Source organism: Oenanthe melanoleuca, chromosome 18, assembly GCF_029582105.1.
Source record: "Oenanthe melanoleuca isolate GR-GAL-2019-014 chromosome 18, OMel1.0, whole genome shotgun sequence".
NCBI lineage: Eukaryota > Metazoa > Chordata > Aves > Passeriformes > Muscicapidae > Oenanthe > Oenanthe melanoleuca.
In genome coordinates this window covers 10,953,069-10,972,290 of record NC_079351.1, presented here as the reverse complement: position 1 = coordinate 10,972,290, position 19,222 = coordinate 10,953,069, and the positions used below count along the sequence as shown (strand labels likewise).

General features: G+C 54.8%; 1 protein-coding gene across 1 annotated transcript in view; it reads left to right on the top strand.

Annotated features, from left to right (window-relative positions):
- NTN1 (netrin 1) overlaps positions 1-19,222 on the top strand; it is an 89,805-nt gene that overhangs the window by 38,774 nt on the left and 31,809 nt on the right. Inside the window, exon 2 of the mRNA XM_056506131.1 lies at positions 14,815-15,003. Coding sequence (XP_056362106.1) covers positions 14,815-15,003 — 189 coding nt within the window. The remainder of the gene's footprint in view (positions 1-14,814; positions 15,004-19,222) is intronic.

Here is a 19,222-nt window from a genome sequence, read left to right as displayed (position 1 = left end):
CTCCCAGCTACTCTGCGGGGTCACACAGCCAGAGACCATTCCCATGGGAGGACACTGGACGTGAGTCAGTCCCTGCAGTGTCCCTGGCAGGTCAGGTTTAAGCTCTGGATGTAGCTCCAGGGTATTTTGGGATGGGAATCTGTTCATGGCTGGTGCCAGGATCTGTGGGCACAGGGTTCAGTTCCTGCCTGTGCCCAGCTGTCCCATGTCCCTGCAAGCACCAGCCTGATCCTTCCTGCCGGGGTGGTCAGGGACCACCATTGCAGTTCCAGGACAGAATCAAGCCTCCCCTCATGGTGTGGGATGGATATTTTTAGGGACAAAGTGGCACAACCCAGGGTCTGAGTGGCAGAAGCGCACCTCTGAGCATCTTCTTCACCATGGCCAGCACTGCCACTCCCACCCTGATTCCTGGGAATGTCTGCACCTCTGCAGCCCTCTTTGAAACCAGCCAGGTCTGCAGCCTGTGCTGTGGGCAGTCAGGGCTAATTGCCATGATCAGCTAATTAAAGGGTCCCGATAAAATCTGCCTGGCACAGTAGCTTGTGATGACCCTGATGGTGACTCCCAGCGAGAGGGAGAAGACGGCTGCTGGGACACTCAGGGCTCCATCATAGCCCTTCCTGCTCCCCTGCCCTCAAGGGCTTGTCAGCACGTTTGCTTTGGCCTGGGCTGTCTCGTTTCTCTGCTCTGGGGTGTTGGCAGCGCCCCTGGGGTTACAGATGTGACCTGGGCTGGTGGCAGTGGCTGCATGGCCACAGCCCTGTGGAGAACAAGGGGCTCGGAAAATGTGGGTGATGTGGTGTTCAGAAAGGGGGGACCACAGAATCCTTCTGTCCCCCTAGGGAACCCACTCCCAGGCATTCCCATTCCTCAAGTTTTGGCCAAAATGAAAAGTAAAGACTTCCCACAGCCCAAACAGCCTTTGCTACCCTGCAGAATGTGCAGCTTTATGTGTCTGGCTGTTCATGTCAAGCTCCTCTCCAAAGACCTGCCTGGTTTCCAGGAATGCTGTCCCATTCAGAGGTTACCCATCCTCTTCAAACAGACCTGGTCTTCCCTGGCCTCCCTGCCTGGGAGAAAAAAGAAGAGCAAGGGCCAGGCTGGCCAAGTCAGTGTCCCAGGGCCATGGCATGCACGGGAGGCTGATCCCAGCAGAAAAGCTGGGAAATTCCTGTGTTTGACTAGCTTTGATCTGGATTAAATCCCTCAGAGACAAACAGGAACAGCCTTCCTGGGGCTGTGTGTTTTGACTTGAAGCCATCAAAGTTTGCCCTGAGTGACCCCAAAAAGTGAGCAGGCAGCTGCAGGCTCTTGCTGGGCAGGGAGGAGCTGCTGCATTTCCAGGTGTTGTCCTTGCCCAAGGGAGGCTGTAGGGTCAGATTTGGATTCAGGATTTGAGTAGATGTCTGCCTGTTTCATCCTTGGTGCTGCTGGGTCAGTGAGATCATTCCAGGATCCCACCTCAGGACTGGCTCAGTGCAGAGCCAGGAGCTGTGTCCTTCACGGGGTGTGTGTCCATATCCACCCACTCCCCTTGTCCTGCACTACCAGCCATTTCTCCATCCAAACACTGGCTTAAGGCAGATGAGGCTTGGCTCGAAGTCCCTGCCCTACAATAGTCCCATGACCCCAAAGAGATTTGTGTTTCTGGCTCACAAATTCTTTCTGCTATCCCAGAGCCTTGGGGGGTGGAGCAGGGAGGGATGACACACACAGACCATGAGCTCCTGGAGGCGGTGCCTGTGAGGAGCGCAGAGCTGCTGAACCTGCCCAGAGCCGTGCCTGGGGGAGCTCTGAGCCAGCCCAGTCCATCTCTGCTCAGCTGGGAAGCAGAACAGAGAAATAAGGTGTCCATGGCAATCGCAGGGAAAGTGAGGAGGGGAAGTGCCGTGGTGCAGGTGGACGCGGGTTTGGGACAGCCGGGCTGGCAGCTGCTCCCTCCAGGGAGCGGGGATCTGCCCTCAGAATGTTCTGTGTGGGGGTCTGGATGTTAAACATGGGCAGTGCAGGACAGCCCCATTCGTGCCTGGGATCGTGGTGCTGTATTCCATGGAGACACCGCAGGGGATGCTGAGCCCAGCTGGGGCCGCCCCGAGCTACCCGAGCCCAGCACAATCACAATCCACATTTCTGCCCAGAGCCTGCTACAGAAAACCATTAACAGTAGCACAGCTGCCCTGATAAAGCAGGATAAGCCTGTCAGCTTTTGATAAAACCCCAATCTCCAGGAAAACAAAATACACCAGTGCCTTGTCGGGAGTGCCAGGACCGCCCAGCCTGGCCGGGAGCAGAGCCGCGGCGTGGGGGCAGCAGGGCAGACAGCTCGTCCCAACACCTCCCTGAAATACCTTCATGTCCTCGCCGCGATAACAGCTGGGATGTCAGGCTCATCAGCCGCAGTTTTGCTTCCCTCTCAGATGCCCCAGAATGTCCCGGAGATAAGATAGCTCTGTTTACCCAGGGCACGCCGCAGAGCTTTGTCCACAGCCCCAAGGTGCGAATATCCCTGAGCAAACACAGCTCTTCACACCTGCAGGGCTTTTCTTAAGCCAGCCCGGAACGATGCCGGGCCCAGGTGACTGCGGGATGGGAGCTGGATGCTCACCTTTCCACCACCATGATTTGTGCTTGGATTGGCTTGCAGGTTTAGCTCAGGTTTAGGAAGGCTTGGAAGCAGAACTAAAATCCATCTCTGCTGAGCTTTCCCAGCTAGAGCTGAGTTTTTACGTCATCCAAGATCATTGTGCAGATCCACAGACAATTCTAGCTCCTGTCACCTGGCAGAGCTCTTAGCCTCTGCCACAAAACCCCCACAGGGTCCCTCTCCATACTTCCAGAAAGGGAAACTGAGGCACAGCAGAGTTAGGCCAAGCCATGACAGGACCTTTCTGCATCCTTGGAGCATGTCCTCTCCAAGGCCAGAGCAGCTGAGCAGAGTGGCTGAGCCCAGGCCATGGAGCTCACGGGACAGCCCAGGCCGAGCTCTGCAGACCAGGCACGGTGCTGGGTCCTGCTGTGCGGGTGGAACGAACGCGCTGAGCTGCCAACAGCTCCCCTGAGCCAGCTGGGCTCCGAGAGAAACCCAACCCCTCCCAAGAGCCCTCATCTGTCACAAGCTTGGGTTACTGTCTGGCACCTCGAGTGGCCAGGCTGAGGTTTGTCACTCACGGGAACGGGAGCGCTCCCAAAGCCACCCTGAGCTCCGTCTCCCGGGGAGAGGCACGGGCTGGAGCAGCTTCTTCAGGCACAGGCAGCAGCAGCTCCCAGAAGTGTGCCAAAACAGAGGGGACCATCTCCTTGGAGAGTCCTCCCTGGGGCTTTTGTACGTGCTGGGATTTCTGGGGTCTGGTGCTTCCCCAGCTCCAAGGGGGTGTTATCCAAGAAGGGTGTTATCCTCTGCCTGGGGATCCCCCATTCCCTGCTGCCACGGGATATGGGGTCTGGGGCTCTGAACTGTACTGCCTGTGAGGGTGAGGCCATGGGATCCTGCAGAGAGGATGGAAGGCAGCACCAAACCAGGGCTGAGAAAAGGACAAAAGGAGGGTGATACAGACTCCAGAGGGAAATCCTGCAGGAGCTGGGCTTCAGAGAGGTGGTTTTGGTGCAGTGGCACTGTGGTAGGGATGCTGCTGGGTTTGGGGAGGGATGATGAGACCTGGGATGTGCCCAGCTCCATGCTGGGTTCTGGCAGCAGCCACAGGATCCCTTTGGAAGTGGGGCTGGCTGGGGCTGGTTTAACAATTCCCCTGGCCCTGCTCCAGAGGAGATTGGGAAATGATCTGGGGTTAAAACAACACAACACGTTTCTGAACGCTGTTTATGAAGAGGAGACCGACCTCACAGGAGGCTGAATTAGCAGGGACCGGGCACGGGAGCGACATCACTTTAAGCCGGGTTTGCCCCGGGGGAAGCACAGCCTGAGCTGGTTTAAAACCGCCTCGCTTTGCTTTCACCCCTGGCTGTGGGGAAGCACGGCCAAGTTTCCCGGCTCCCTGAGGCACCGATGGAAGCAGAGCTGAGGCTGTTTGTATCCCTGGCCTGTCTGGGCTGAACAGTTTTAATCCAGATTTGAAAAGCCTTTGACTCTTCGCTGGGCTGGTTGCGTTATCAGCCTTGTGCATTTCGGGTAACCTTTGCTCTGAATGAGCAAATTCTTTCAGTATCTGTTTGTGCTGTGCCTTTAACACTGAAGTGGCTGGTCCCTCCTGGGACAGAAATGTATAGGAAAATATCCCGGAGGATCATCTGGAGCTTTGGGGTGCTCAACCCCACCACGTGCCCTCCTTTTGAGATGCAGGGTTCTGCTTTTACAGAAACACAAACGTATTGATGAGACCAAGCACTTGGGGACTGGGATGAGGATTGTGGCTGTTTGAAAAGCATTCCCTCAATCTGCAGCAGTTCAGAGCTGCCCGGAGGTTGTCAGGCTGCACAAGAAATACCGAGGTGTGGGGTAGAGAGAAGAGAAAGGTCCTGGAGAGCACCACAGCTCTGGAGCAGCTGAGGGAAGCTGCTGCTGAGATCAGTACCAGATAAGAGGGAAACCACAAGGGCAGAGTCTAAGTGGGTAAATTGTTCCCAAGTGGGTTCCCTCGACTCTAAATAAACACTGGCACTTCAGGAGCACCTTGGAGCTGGGCTGGGGGACAGAGCAGGGACTGGGGGCTCTGTGCTCTCCCTGATAACCCAGGGACTGCAGGGTGAGATCTCCCATCAACTGCAGCCTTTGAATGGCATCTGGATGAATTACGGGATGCAAACAATTCATTTCAAAGGACTGACAATCTCAGGAGACTGGGCTTGGATGGTGAAATTAAACAAAGCAAGCTGATGACAGGCTGGTATCATCTCCCAGAGTGAAATAGAGTTCACTTCTTGACTTCTCTCTTCTCAAAAAAAAAAAAAAGTATTAAGCTCTTTCCAATCTGAGGTTTACCTGCAAACTTTCTTCACAACACCTGATTTGCAGAGAAAATCTCCTGGTCAAATCTAAGTCAAATCCTGGTCAAAGCTTTTGTTGGATGTTTTAAGCTGCACCAGGGGAAGTTTAGGTGAGACATTAGAAAAACTTTGTTACAGAAAGGGTGGTTGGGAATTGGAATGGGCTGCACGGGGAAGAGGTGGAGTCACCATCCCCGCAGGTTATAAAAGCCTGGATGTGGCACTCAGTGCCATGGTTTAGTGACAAGGTGGTGTTGGGTCATAAGCTGGACTCAGTGATCTCCAAGGGCTTTTCCAGCCTCGCTGGTTCTGGGCTTGTGAGCACCATCCCTTCACTGTCACAGCAGGACCTGGTGTGGCTGCAAGGTGGTGGCAGCTGGTGCAGGACACAGAGGGGACACGGTGCTGGCATCCAGTGCAGGACATAGATGGAACACACTCTGCCCATGCTACAGAGCAGCCCTCAGGGGAGATCCCCCAGAGCGCCAGCCCAGTGCTCAGAGCGGGCTCCTGGGCAGACTCCCGGTGAGGCTGGATCCCGGTGAGGCTGGATCCCAGTGAGGCTGACTCCCGGTGAGGCTGGATCCCGGTGAGGCTGGATCCCAGTGAGGCTGACTCCCGGTGAGGCTGACTCCCGGTGAGGCTGGATCCCGGTGAGGCTGGATCCCAGTGAGGCTGACTCTTGGTGAGGCTGGATCCCGGTGAGGCTGACTCCCGGTGAGGCTGGATCCCGGTGAGGCTGACTCCCGGTGAGGCTGTCTCCCAGTGAGGCTAGATCCCGGTGAGGCTGACTCCCGGTGAGGCTGGATCCCGGTTAGGCTGACTCCCGGTGAGGCTGACTCCCGGTGAGGCTGGATCCCGGTGAGGCTGGATCCCAGTGAGGCTGACTCCCGGTGAGGCTGACTCCCGGTGAGGCTGGATCCCGGTGAGGCTGGATCCCAGTGAGGCTGACTCTTGGTGAGGCTGGATCCCGGTGAGGCTGACTCCCGGTGAGGCTGGATCCCGGTGAGGCTGACTCCCGGTGAGGCTGTCTCCCAGTGAGGCTAGATCCCGGTGAGGCTGACTCCCGGTGAGGCTGGATCCCGGTTAGGCTGACTCCCGGTGAGGCTGACTCCCGGTTAGGCTGGATCCCGGTGAGGCTGACTCCCGGTTAGGCTGACTCCCGGTGAGGCTGGATCCATCCCGGTGAGGCTGTCTCCCAGTGAGGCTAGATCCCGGTGAGGCTGACTCCCGGTGAGGCTGGATCCCGCTTAGGCTGGATCCCGGTGAGGCTGTCTCCCAGTGAGGCTGGATCCCGGTGAGGCTGGATCCCGGTTAGGCTGGATCCCGGTGAGGCTGACTCCCGGTTAGGCTGGATCCCGGTGAGGCTGACTCCCGGTGAGGCTGGATCCCGGTGAGGCTGACTCTTGGTGAGGCTGTCTCCCAGTGAGGCTGGATCCCGGTGAGGCTGGATCCCGGTGAGGCTGACTCCCGGTTAGGCTGACTCCCGGTGAGGCTGGATCCCGGTTAGGCTGACTCCCGCTGAGGCTGGATCCCGGTTAGGCTGACTCCCGGTCAGGCTGACTCCCTGTGAGGCTAATTCCCGGTGAGGATGACTCCCGGTGAGGCTGACTCCCGGTGAGGCTGGATCCCGGTGAGGCTGTCTCCCAGTGAGGCTAGATCCCGGTGAGGCTGACTCCCGGTGAGGCTGGATCCCGGTGAGGCTGTCTCCCAGTGAGGCTGGATCCCGGTGAGGCTGGATCCCGGTGAGGCTGACTCCCGGTTAGGCTGACTCCCGGTGAGGCTGGATCCCGGTTAGGCTGACTCCCGCTGAGGCTGGATCCCGGTTAGGCTGACTCCCGGTCAGGCTGACTCCCTGTGAGGCTAATTCCCGGTGAGGATGACTCCCGGTGAGGCTGAAGGCTGATCCTGAGATAGCTTTCCGTGCGGGAGGAGGCTCCTGGCGGTCTCAGGGCAGCGCTGTCCCCTCGCAGCGCTCCGGAGGATGCGAGAGCAATTCCCAGCCCATTCCCAGGCGCTCAGAGCCCAACCGCGTGTGCTGCACCAGGGCAAGGCCGGCTTTGTGCTCCCCATCCTGTATTGAGTAACAGAGCTTTTGTCTTGGGAGAAAACGCCTTGGGTGAGAGGCTGCCACAAATCCCAACATTTCAATGCAGCACAACGGGCCCGTAGGTTCCTCCTCCACCCCCATCGCCTGTTGATGGACCCTCAGCTGCCTGGTGGCTTTGAAGGAGCCATTGCAGGTCACTGGACATGTCCCCGAGGACTCCAGCAAGGAACACACAGCTCAGTTTGACCTCGAGGGCTGCCAGCAGCTGTTTGCCACGTGTGCTGCCTGGCAGTGGGGAGAGCTTCACTGCCCAGAGATTGTTCAAATCTGGCTCAAAATCTGAATATCTGGGAGCTGTAAATCTCCCAGGAATAAGTATTGCTCTTGCTCCTCTGATGCTTCCTGTGGGGCCAGAAACACCACGTGTACAGCCAGGAAATACCTTGGGAGGTTCTGGTGCTGCAGTCCAGGCTGGAACCAATAAATGTGGAAACAGTTGTGGAATCTGTCCGTCCATTAAGTGAATCCAAGCCTAGGCCAGACCCCAGTCTGGCAGGTTAAGTTCCCAGTGGTGTCTGTGGCTGTTGGGATCATCTCCCATGGCTTGTGGGGCTGCAGGATGGAAGGGAAGCCACAGTGCTGGGTGGGCAGCAGCTGCTGGGTGCTCTCCACATGGATCTGGTGCTGTTGGGAAGAGTTTTGGTCTCACCATGCTGCAGAAAGTTGACAATTCTGAGTGGTGACAATTAACCCTCAACAGCTGATCTGACAGGACTTGTTCTTTCCTCTTGGGGGGCTTGATCTGTGAACAGCTCTGGTCTTTCTTCCTGGACCTGCTCTCAAAAACAGCCAAGTATTTTGGGATTTGGCCATGCCAAGCTGTCCATCTGCTGGCCACTTTGGATGGGCACCGTTTCATCTGGCTCTGGGTGTTGGTGGACAGCTGGTTCACCACAGACACGCCTGGTTTGCCCCTATTGTCACTGGGGTGACAGCAGTCCCATAACATCAGCCAAGCTCTGCTGTTCAGCATTTGCTTCTCCTCCCACTCCCAGCATCTACTGGAAGCAATTCCTTCCTTCTGATAGGCCTGACAATGACCATGGCAGGGCAGGACTCCACTGGGGAGTCCTGATGAATGGAGGTGAACCTCAGGGAGGAGAGGTCAGGGTGTTACTGCCACACTCAACATCTGAGAATCCACCAGCAGAACAGGAATCCCCTGCCCCGCCTCTACAGGCCTGGTTTTGGGCTTGTGAAAATCAGATTTTCAGGGAATTCAGCTGCAGAACTCCCTTGGGGGGACAATATGTCCCCCCTTTTTCAGTGACTGAGAAATGCAGCTGAGCTTGAGCAGCTCTTCTTAGAGACAGCAACAGACACATCCGTAGCAGAGAGCAGTGTTTTTCTTCTAAGCCTTGTCTTCAAACATAAGGGCAATTGATTTTCTTTAAGGAAACAAATCCCCAAATTTGTTAGGGTTGGCACAGCACAGGATTTTTCAATTGCCTTATTTCTCATTTCCAGCTGAATCATTTTAGCAGGGACTTTTCTAGAAATGCTCAGCCTGACTCAGACACTCAGTCTCAAACATTTCAACCCAAACAGTGAGTCTAGCTTTTTGTTTTATGGAAAAGAGAATGAGGGTCTTATCCTTGGAAATCCCAGGCGGGTGTCAATGTTCTGTTACCAACGTCAGTGTCACAGAGAGTTGTTACACTTTGCAGAGCCAATGCTGACAGCAGGACATGTCCAGTGCCTCTCTGTCCCTCAGGCATGTGGGGATTTGGGAACTGGCAAAGCAGGAAGTGAAGGGCACTTGGGTTGTGCAGCCTCCCCAGGGAGGTCCTGAGTCACTCTGATGACATCTCCTCCAGAGCTTTTCCACAGAACTGCCATTCCTGAGGATTTTCAGACATGGAAAAGTGTTCTGATCCCCAAGCCCTCTTTGTGCCCAGGGGGAGATGTCCTCAGTGTGCTCCTCCCCAGGATCCTGTGCCCTTGCCTCTCCTGCACTGGCAGTCTGGCCATTCCCTGCTCTCACAGGTGAAGGGGTTCAGAGGCATTGGCCTCATGAGGAGTGGTCAGAGTGGGAGGGGCTCCCCAAAAACCCCTCACCCCAACAGGGTGAGCAAGGCTGGGGCTCTGCCTTTCCTTCCCTCCTCCACATCCCCTCTTGCTGTTGCTGCACTCGGCTCTGTGGCTCCAGCCCCAGGGGTGATGCCAGCCACAGCAGCATTTTTTGTGGTGTGCTCACACACTTCCCTCCATCCTTTAGCTCTGACTGTCAGGAAAACCTGGGCCTGGCACAGCCCTCGTGTCTGCCCCTCACAGCCACAACACCCCCATGGATTTCCCCTTGCCTGAGCCAACCCAGCCAACTCCAGAGCCTCCTCCTTACTCACACTCAACTGCTCATGCAGATGAACTTTCCTGAGGCCTGGTGATGGCCAGCTGGGGCTGTGGTGGGTGGCACTGGGCCACACAGGAGGGCAAGGGGACTCTGGCCGTGGAGCAGAGCTGGATCTGACCCCTCAGTCCCTATGGCTCCAAGCTCTTGGGGCCACTTGTGGTGACTCTACTCTGCAGGACTTTGCTTTTGGTGTTCTTCCTTGCTTGGCCATTCTGCTGCAGCAGGAATAGACAGAAACCCTCTCCCAGCCTGGGGTCATCCAAAGCTCCAGGAGAGATCCCTGCAGGCCACACCTGGAAACACTCACCGGGCACAGCCCTGGCAGCCTGTGCTGGACTGGTGTGGCCCAGTGACCTGTAGTGGTGTGAGAGCTCATCCACCACTTCCAGGTTTGTGCCCAGCTGCTCCAAAACCTCAAACCAATTGGCAGTGGCTTGAAGGGACATTGCAGGGACACCCTCCTGCTGTCTCCATGGGCAATTTCTCTCTTTTCTTTCTACCTCCCAGTCCAGACAGGTCTCCACTGGCTCTGGCTGCTTCACCTCTGTTGTCCCTGTGGATGTTCCCTTGGCCATTATGGTCCTCAGAAATGATACCCCCAAAGATATCTCTAGAGATTCCCTGGGAGAAAAGCCCCCCCCAAAATGGGCACAGGCAGAGGGTTCCTCTGAGGGACCATGACCCTGCATGTCAGGATTTCTCCTGCAAAAGAGAAATAATGGCTCAGGCTGAGCTAGCAAATTTCTGGGGGAAAAAAAACTTGTTTGGGAAAAGGATAATTTTAAGGAGACAGAGACTGTTCATAAATTCAAGTCAAATTTAGAGATTACTTTCAGTCTTTGGATTCTTCCATCCTCCCCTTTTCCTTCCCCCCTCCCCCGAATTATTGTTTGCAAAAATTAAAACAAAATGTTTTGGGGTTTTCGTTTGTTTAAAAAGCAATTTGCATTTTGAAAATTGCCAAAATATAAGCTTTGGGAGGGTGGGGTCTTTTGAAAGGGCAGCATTGTCATTGCTGAATGAAAACCACGGAGAGGAATTCGTCCTGGGAGACGCAGGGCGCTGGGGACGTGGTGGCAGCACAAAGACCACAACCACAGCTCCCAGCCTGCACCTCCATTCATGTCCCTCCTTTCCTTCTCCCACATGGAAAATCCTGCCCACCTTGACCTCCTTGTGGGATTCATTTGACCAAGTCACTGGTTTTAATACAGAGAAGATTCTGTGGTGTTTTCTCTGCCTGGCTCCAAACTGCAGCTTTCCTCTTTCCCTCTTCAATCTTTTCCAGGTTTCGGAACATCTGTGTTTAAATGAAATCTGGTTATGCAGACTCAGCCTGGCAGCCCAGGTAGAGATGCTCTGATGAAGCTCTGCACATCTGTGTGCAATAAAGTCAGGGAACAAAAGGCTTGTGAGGTCCTTGGCAGAGTAAGAAAAAGAAGAGATTGAGAGAGCAGGACTGAGCTTAGTGGAGCTACTGGAGCCAAAACCTTTCCTCACAGAGCCCTCAGCACCTGGCCCAGGTTTTGCCCGTAGCTGTCTCTGCTGGGATGCAGGGGTGTCTTCTCCACCAGGTGCAAAGCAAAGCTTGAGGAGCAGACATTATGCCAGTCCTGGGAGGTGATTTTATTGCAGCCCTCCAAGGCGTTCATAGAAAGAAAAAATGGGTTGCTAAAGAGCCACTTGAATTCAGGGAAATTCAAACCAAGAAGCAGTGGCAGAAAATTAAAGCCAGGCCAAGTCATGTTGGGAACAAGGCAAAAGGCTTCAGCACAGCAGGGGATTAACCTCGGGCCGAGCAGAGGGAGGGCGGGAGCCGCGTTTCCTGAGCGCCTCTGTCCAGGGAAAGCCCGGCCGGGGAGCCACACGCCCTGGGGACATGCACGGATTTGGAGCTGGGATCCAAAACATCCCAACCTGCTGCTGGGCCAGCGATGTGCCCAGGCAGGGCCACACCCTGCACCTCCAGAGTGATCCCATCACGGCATCCCAGCCTTGTCCCCACAAGGACTTTGTGATGCCTGGCTGGGACATTTCTTGCATTACTCCAGTTCCTGCATCCCTATGTGCTATTGTCAGGAGAAATGGGATGGGTATTTTCCTTCAGTGCCTCCATCCCTGTGTGCTATTGTCAGGAGAAATGGGATGGGTATTTTCCTTCAGTCCCTCCATCTCTGTGTGTTGCTGTCAGGAGAAATGGGATGGGTATTTTCCTTCAGTCTCTCCATCCCTATGTGCTACTATCAGGATACATGGAATGGGTATTTTCCTTCAGCCAGACCAAGCCTCTCCCACTGGGCATTCTGCAAACACACCAGGCTACAAGCTTGCCTTGGCTGGTGGCCAGTGGTGCACAGCACTGGCCACTCTGGCCCAGGCACTCAGGGTGGACACAGGACATAGTAATTGCAATTAAAGCCATTCTCCCTAAGTCTGGCCCCCTTTGACTGGAGAAACAGGTGGATCAGGAGGGGAGGATGCTGGAAAAGCAGCCAGGTGTATGGGGTTGGGAGGGAATCAGTGCCCATCTATTTCCAGCTGTTCCCTCAGTGCTCTGGAAGGAGAAGACAGAACCAAGGCTGAGCTGATGGAGGGTTTGTACCCCAAGGCAGCCTCAGTATTCAGGTGGTTGGCTCTGGGTGAGAAAGGGAAGGATGTTTTGGGGAGCTCCTTGCAGCTTCTTGTGAGGCTCAGCTTCTTCCCTTCTTCAGGATCTTCCTATCCCTGGAACACCAAGGCAAAATTGATCCTGGGAGCAGAGCTGGGAGGAGCTCTGCACACTCCACTTATTCCTCCACATTCCTGTGCAGCTCTGCTCTGGTGGCATCAGTGGAAATGTTAGCAAAGAACTCAGGAAAATCCCCAGAGATTTGTTTTCCTGGCTTTGCAAAAACATTTCTGCTTATCAAGCAACCCAAAGAAATGTGAAGATTTTCACTCACTCTTCGTGTGGGCTCAGCTTTGAATTTTAAAAACGGATTTGCCAATGCAATCTTGCAAAATACTCCAGTGCCAAGTCCAGCTCTCCTAAAATACAAGTTTTAGGAGGAGGTGAGCTTTCATTCTCCTGGGAAAATATGCATTTCTGACAGATTTGAGGGAGAACGAAGGCTTCTGTGAGGCCGTGCCACTCCCTGGAGAAATGTCCCCTCATGTTGATCAAGAGGGACCAAATCCTGTGGTTTGTGGCACCAAAGGCAGAGCTGCTTGTGAGCCTCGAGGCTCTGAATGATGGCTGTATGCCTACTGGTCACAACCTAAATAGCCCTCAGGCTGAGGGATTTAAATCTGTTTTCCTGTGTTTGAGCCGAGTCCTGAGGCTGTGCCAGGGTACAGGTGCTGCCTTGGGGGTTAGGTGTGGCCAGGAGGTCATTCCCTGTGTGCCAGCCCTGCTCTGTGCCTTTGGGAAGGCTCTGCCCTGAGGTAGGAACCAGCCTGAGTCCTGCACCTCCGGGAAAGGGTTTAACCTCGCTGGGTCAGCTCTGTAAAACAAGGGTTGGAACTGTAAAACCCTTACCTGCTTCCCAAAAGCTGTGCATTCTGCAGGGCAGAAATCACCTCTAAAACCCTTCTTGTGGTGGAGCCGTGGTGTGGGCTGGGGCTGCTCAGCACGTGTGGGATGAGGAGAAAGCAGAGCTCAGCAGCTGCTCCAGCAGGGCACAGCAGGCTGCTCTTCCTGAGCTTTCCATGGAAGGGGAAAAGCCGTGAGGGGCGACCCACAAGTGCCTGGTGCGTGCTCCTGTGCCGCTTTTAGCTGCTAAAAGTGCAGCTTCAGCACATGTGGGGCTGGGCCAGATCTGAGCGAGCCATTCCCTGTGGAGGCAGGAGCGCGGTCGCCAGGCTCCCTCACGGCTGTTCCTGTTGGGGACATGACAGAGCTCTGCAGGATGCTGGGCTCAGCCCAGGAGGCCAGACCGCGCCTCACAGCCGTGGCCCAGCTCCGCGGCAGGAGCCTCTCTCCCTCACGCCCGCCCAGCCCTCCCGGGCCGCTCCTGTCACCATGGGCACGTCGGTGGCTGCTGCTCCTGCTCTGCCAGCCCTGATGGGGACGTGAGGTTTGGCCTCTCGGTGTCAGCCGGAGGAATTCCGACGGCAGAGCACGGAGATGGCGGCTGGGGACGTGGGGACGGAGGTGCCGCTCTCCCCTGTGCTGTCACGGCGTGTCAGCTGGGGATTGTTCCTGAGAAACACTCCGGAGCTGCGCTGTCATTTTCTGGGCTGAAATTTGATAATTAAGCAAATACAGCGTGGCTTTGTGTTGGGAGAGCACCATAAGGTAAACAGGAAGGAATGAGGGATTAAGACGTCTGTGCTCTGAGGGAAGGTGACAAGCCCGGAGCTGTGACACCTCCGTGCTGAGGCGAGGGGCCCAGCTGTGGGCTGGCATGGCACAGCTGCATTGTTCAGGGGTGAAGAGCAAATAAAAGCCACGGGAAAAGAAAACAAGCTATAAAATTCTCAGTAAAGCCCAGAGCCCCGGCAACTGCCTCCTGATGGCCCTGTGACAGCTTCGGGAAGAGGTGGGCGAGGGGTCGAGCTTTTGAAGTCCCAAAGTTGTCCTTTGAGAAGGCCCCCTGTTAAAATAGGCCCGGTGTTGACTTTAGGCTGCATTTGGTGGAGGAATTGGACAGCTCAGCCACAGCAATCAAAGCAGGGGGGCGCGTTTTGGAATTTGGCTAACTGGGCTTGTCCCAGGCGGGGTGGGGGATGCAGGGGCAGGAATGAGGATTAGCAGCATGGTGAGGGCTGCAGGTGGCTGACAGAGCATGTGGTGTGGAAAGCTGAGGCAGAAACAAGCTAGGAAGGTCTTGGAAAGGTACTCAGAGCTCGAATATGTATGTTTTAGAACTGGTGAGAGTGGAAATACTGGGAAGGTCGGGCAGGTGATGATGGAAACTCCTTCCCACAGGGGCAGAGTGGGCTCCTGAGGTGCAGGGAAGTGGGGGTTTCTCAGCAGTTCGGGGACCTTTGCACTGAGCAGTAACAATACAAAGTGAGAGTGGATGAGAAGGGAGATGAGCGGGGCTTCTATGGGCGAAAGTGCTTGTGACAAAGCTGAAGGTGCCACAGGGGTCAGTGTGCTCTGTCCCCTAACCAGGGTTGGGCCCCTGTCCTCAGAGTCCCCCTGCAACCCACACTGCGAGCAGGGAGAGCCAAAGCTGTATTTAATGCAAGTCAGGCCAGTGAAACATGCTCTTGGCTCCTTGTGCCCTCCAAGAAGCTGGGCTCACCTCGCAGATCAGATCAGGAAGGGATGTGCCTGAGCTGCCCACAGCCAGAGGTGCCACCATCCTGTGACCCCCCAGTCTGACAGGGCATACACAGAGGGGTTGGCACCAGCTCCCTGGGGTTGGCATCTCCCTGTTTAGCCACAGATGTGACAATGTCCCCTCTTTGCCTCCCTCAGCCTGCAACTGCAACCTGCACGCGCGGCGCTGCCGCTTCAACATGGAGCTGTTCAAGCTGTCGGGGCGCAAGAGCGGCGGCGTGTGCCTCAACTGCCGGCACAACACGGCGGGCAGGCACTGCCACTACTGCAAGGAGGGCTTCTACCGCGACCTCAGCAAGCCCATCTCCCACCGCAAGGCCTGCAAAGGTACGGGGCAGGGGTGGGTGGTGGCAGTGCTCAGCTCTCCCTTCCCCAGCCCCTCCCTGCAGCTCTGATTCCTCAGCTCTTCCTCTCGCCGAGCTCCTCCTGCTCCCCCCTCTCCCAAACCGGTTTGGAATTGCTTTTTTTGCTGTTTGGAGTGACTTCTCATGCCCCCACATTCCCTGCCGTCACCTCTGCAGCCTCCTGCTGAGGACAAGGCCACCCACATCCCCTGCCATCACCTCTGCCTGCTCTCCCCAGCCTCCTGCTGAGGACAAGGCCATGGAAATAGAAGCCCTCACTGCTGAGGAAGACTTCAAATTATATCAGGTTTTATCACGTACGAATTGCAGTGCATCTGCTCCTACCTGGTCATCACTCTGCAAGGGCAGAGGGGCACAAAATCCCAGGTATGGGTGAGATGTAGAATTTAAATCAGCCTCCTTCAAGCCTTGTCTCCAGCTCCCACCCTTCAGGCAGAGCTGAGCCCACGCACAGAACTTGTCACTCCTGCGGACGAGGAGAGAACAGAAAAAGGGGAAACGAGTTTATTTTGAGCTTGGAGTATTTTGAGGTTTCCTCGTGTGGCCGTGGAGGCGAGCTGGGATTCAGCTGGGGCGGGAGCAGCAAGAAGAGCAAATCCTGCAAATGAACCCTTTTAACTCTCAGCTGCTGCTGGAAGAGATGGAAATCCTGAACCTGATGTGCAGTGAAAGGAAGCAAACATTCAAAAGCCAGATTAGAAAATGCTGGGTTTCCCACAGAGATCCTCAGCTCTTTTCTCTCTAAAGATTCATTTTAACAAGAAATTGAAAGCTTTTTGGCTTCAGATCAATATTTTTGGCTAGGAAGTTTTGGGTCTCCAGCATTTTCAATTTTTTGGTTTTCTTTCTTTTTCCTTACTGAAAACAGACATTTTTTGCCATAGTAGGAAAGAAATTCCTTTTTCAGATAGTCCTACTGCCCCTTTTTGATCCTTCTAAAAACTATTCCAATGAGATTTTTTTTTATATTTCCCAGGTGCTCATGCCTGCTCTTCCCAGGTCTCCTTCCTGGCCGGACAGCAGTTCCCATCTCCTGTCTGTTCCTCCTTGCTGTCCCTTGGCCCTTCATTGTCACTGACAGCACCAAGTCCTGCCCAAAAACCTGGCTGGGTGGCACCTGCAGATGGGAAACCTCGGAGCCATTCTGTGCCTCAGTTTCCCTAAGTCAGCACCTAGATGCCATCACTAGCCTCTAGGCAGTTCTCAAGCTGAATTCCCCACTTGCAGGATCATTGTCTCTGTGAAATCTTCTTTGCAATCCCTCTGTTCTCCTGCTCTGCCTCCTCAAACCTCTCCTGAACTTGAAGGGGGGATGGCCAGATGTCAGCGCTCCTCCAGCCCCCATGGTCTGTGCCAAACCCATGTCCATCGAGCCTGCAGACACAAAGGGTTGTGGTAACCGTGCTGGGCATGGGCAGCCCATGAGCTGTCCAGGCCTCGAGGGGTTTTTGTGGGGGCAAATCCCCCATCCCTACAGCAGCAGTGAAATGAAGTTCCCACAGCACCAGCATCCCTTTGAAAACTCCTTTTTCCCAGCTTTGTTTATCACACAGTGGGGTTTGTGTTTCCTCTATTTTTTTCTCCTGACCCAGGGCTTGTGCTGAAATAATTGTTGAAAATGGGCAGGTTTAAAGCCATCCATTTAACAGCTCCAGCCACCTCTCCGTTGATAGCAACATTCATTTTCCATCTCACCAAACCAACACTGCCTGAGCCTCATCTCAACTGAATGTGGTTAAAATTAAGGAATTAACCATCCTGAGCTCCTGCCACCTCCCTCATCACTGCCTGCATCCAGTAGAACAATATTTTCTCTATAAAACCTGATTCTTTAATCCATCACATACCTCTGATCATGTCCCACACATAATGAATTTAAATAAAAGCATCTCAAAGAGCCCTGGTGCCTTGGGAGCTGCTGAGGAGCTCGTGGCTCTCACCCACCCCAGCAAGACCTTGGGTGATCTCACAGCAAAAGCTCCATGAAAGAGCTGCCAGAGAAATTTTTTCATTAATTCAACACCATTTATTCAGCCTAACAGACACATCCAGCTACACTGCCTCTCCTGTGCCTTGAATTCCTCATCTCCCACTCCATCCCATGCAAGAGGGGCCTCAATCACAACACATCAAGCATCAGCAAACTAAAGAGGCTGGACTTGCATTGTTTGAAATGGTTGGTTTGGATAATTATGCAAAAACATGACACGGCAGCAATGCTTGCACAATGTCTCCTTCTTTTTAACTTGGAGAAAAAGAGAATTCCACAAACTTTTGCACGTTGCAGGGCATGGGTGAGGCTCAGGCAGCAAAAGGTGAGCACAAAGCAGAGCTGAGCAATTTAGGGCTGCTTGTGTTTCCAACAGCCAAACCTTTAATAACTGATAAATAAAAGATTTTCTAATGAGCTGAAGTTCAGATCAGCAGTGCAGATGAGGGCTTAAGGAGCTGGGGTCTAAGGATGGCGTTCCCTTATGGCTAACAGTGATCCAGCTGTGCTTTGCTCTGTGTTTGCTTCCAGTGGTTTTCCTTGCAAAAATGATAAAAGCCTGGAAGTTGTCAGTGGCCAGAGATGGCCTGGGACAGAGCCACACCAGGCAAGCCGTGACACAGAGGCTGCAAACCACAGGCAAAGGAATTGATGACAGATGGAGCAGGGATATTGCACGGAGTGGCAATGCTGGGTGTGTGCCAGAGCCTGCCAGGCTGCAGCTGGGCATGGAGCTGGGCATGGAGGATGTGACTCTCCGGGTGGGTGGTCAGGCAAGCCCAGGGACACCAAGCCAGGGCTCCCCTGGCATTCCGAGGTCAGACTGCGGCTGATCCCTGCCCCAGCCACGGCTCCTGGGCTGGAGGAGCCCGATGCTGCCACTGCTCCTCCTCCAGGGGGATGGGTGGGCTCATCCCAGCGGGCGGGGAGCAGGATGCCCTTTGTCCTGGCAGACACATCACACCCCTGCTCCTGGGCACATCCCTGATGTGGGGACTGTCCCGAGAAGCAGCAGAACTCAGGTTCATTTTTTCAGACTCACACAAGGACGAATTGTTCCTCCTTACTCCCTGGTTTTGAGAAATCACCAAGAGCTCCAAGCACGCTGAAGCCTTGCTTCCAGCTCCTTCTGCCTTCCCTCTGCTCCAAATGATGTTGCAAGTGAAATTCCACATCTGGGTCCTGCAAACCCTCGTCCACCCTGCTCTGTCACGGGCCACTGTAAATCAGGGCCCTGCTGTTGGTTCTTTTGATTAAATTCCCTCCTGATATTTGCCAGATTATTGGCACTAATGTAATTCCATTGGAGTAGAGAGTCTGCAGGGTTTTATAGCCTGGCTGTAAAACAACTCTGCACTTCAGGGAGAGGCTTTGCTCACTTTTTGATGAAAAGATGACAAACGAGACGTGCTCTGAATGCACTTGTGCTGGGGCTGCCAGTGCAAACCCCTCGTGCAGGGGCAGGATGTGGCACCTGGAGAGGTCACATTCATCAGGGCTCAGTGTTTTGGGAGGAAATGGGATTGTCTGTGCCCTGGTGCTGCTGCTGCCTGGGGAGTTTTCCAGCTGTGCTGGAGGATTTCACGCCTTGTGCAAAGCCCAAAAAGCACTCCCAGCCTCCCTGCCCGTCCTGGCCTGCACCCACTGAGGGTCAAGATTTGACATTTGCGTTTTGGAGGCAGTTTGGGCTGCAGCAGAGGGAGGTGAGATCTGTCCCCATGAGCCCAGCCTCCCGTCCTTGATTTCATGGGTACAGATAAAGGGTTTTTCCCCACACAGTCGCAGGAATTGAGTGGGAGAGAACCGGAACCCCTTTGGTTCCGGGTGCTGCTGGGAGAGCCGAGCAGAGCCCCGGTGACAGGGACAGTGGCACCAGTCCCCGTCTCTCGAGTGACTATAGAGGGAGCTGCGTGACCAGCTTAGAGCTGAGAGCTCATTCCCTGGAGCCTGGGCCAGGGGAGATGGAACCTCTCTGTTCCTGCTGCTGGGAAATTGGGGTACGGGGGGAGGGAGTGAGGGGAACACCCACGGCAAACAGCAGGGTCTGAGAATGGTGCCACTGCCACCAGAGGTGTCCCACTGCTGGTGTCCCCGTGTAGGGCAGGGACACCAGTCTGTCCATAGTTCCAGTTGTGGTCAGCATTCCTCCAGCCTTGGAGATGTTCCCTGTCCCCACGGTCCCCAAGCCACA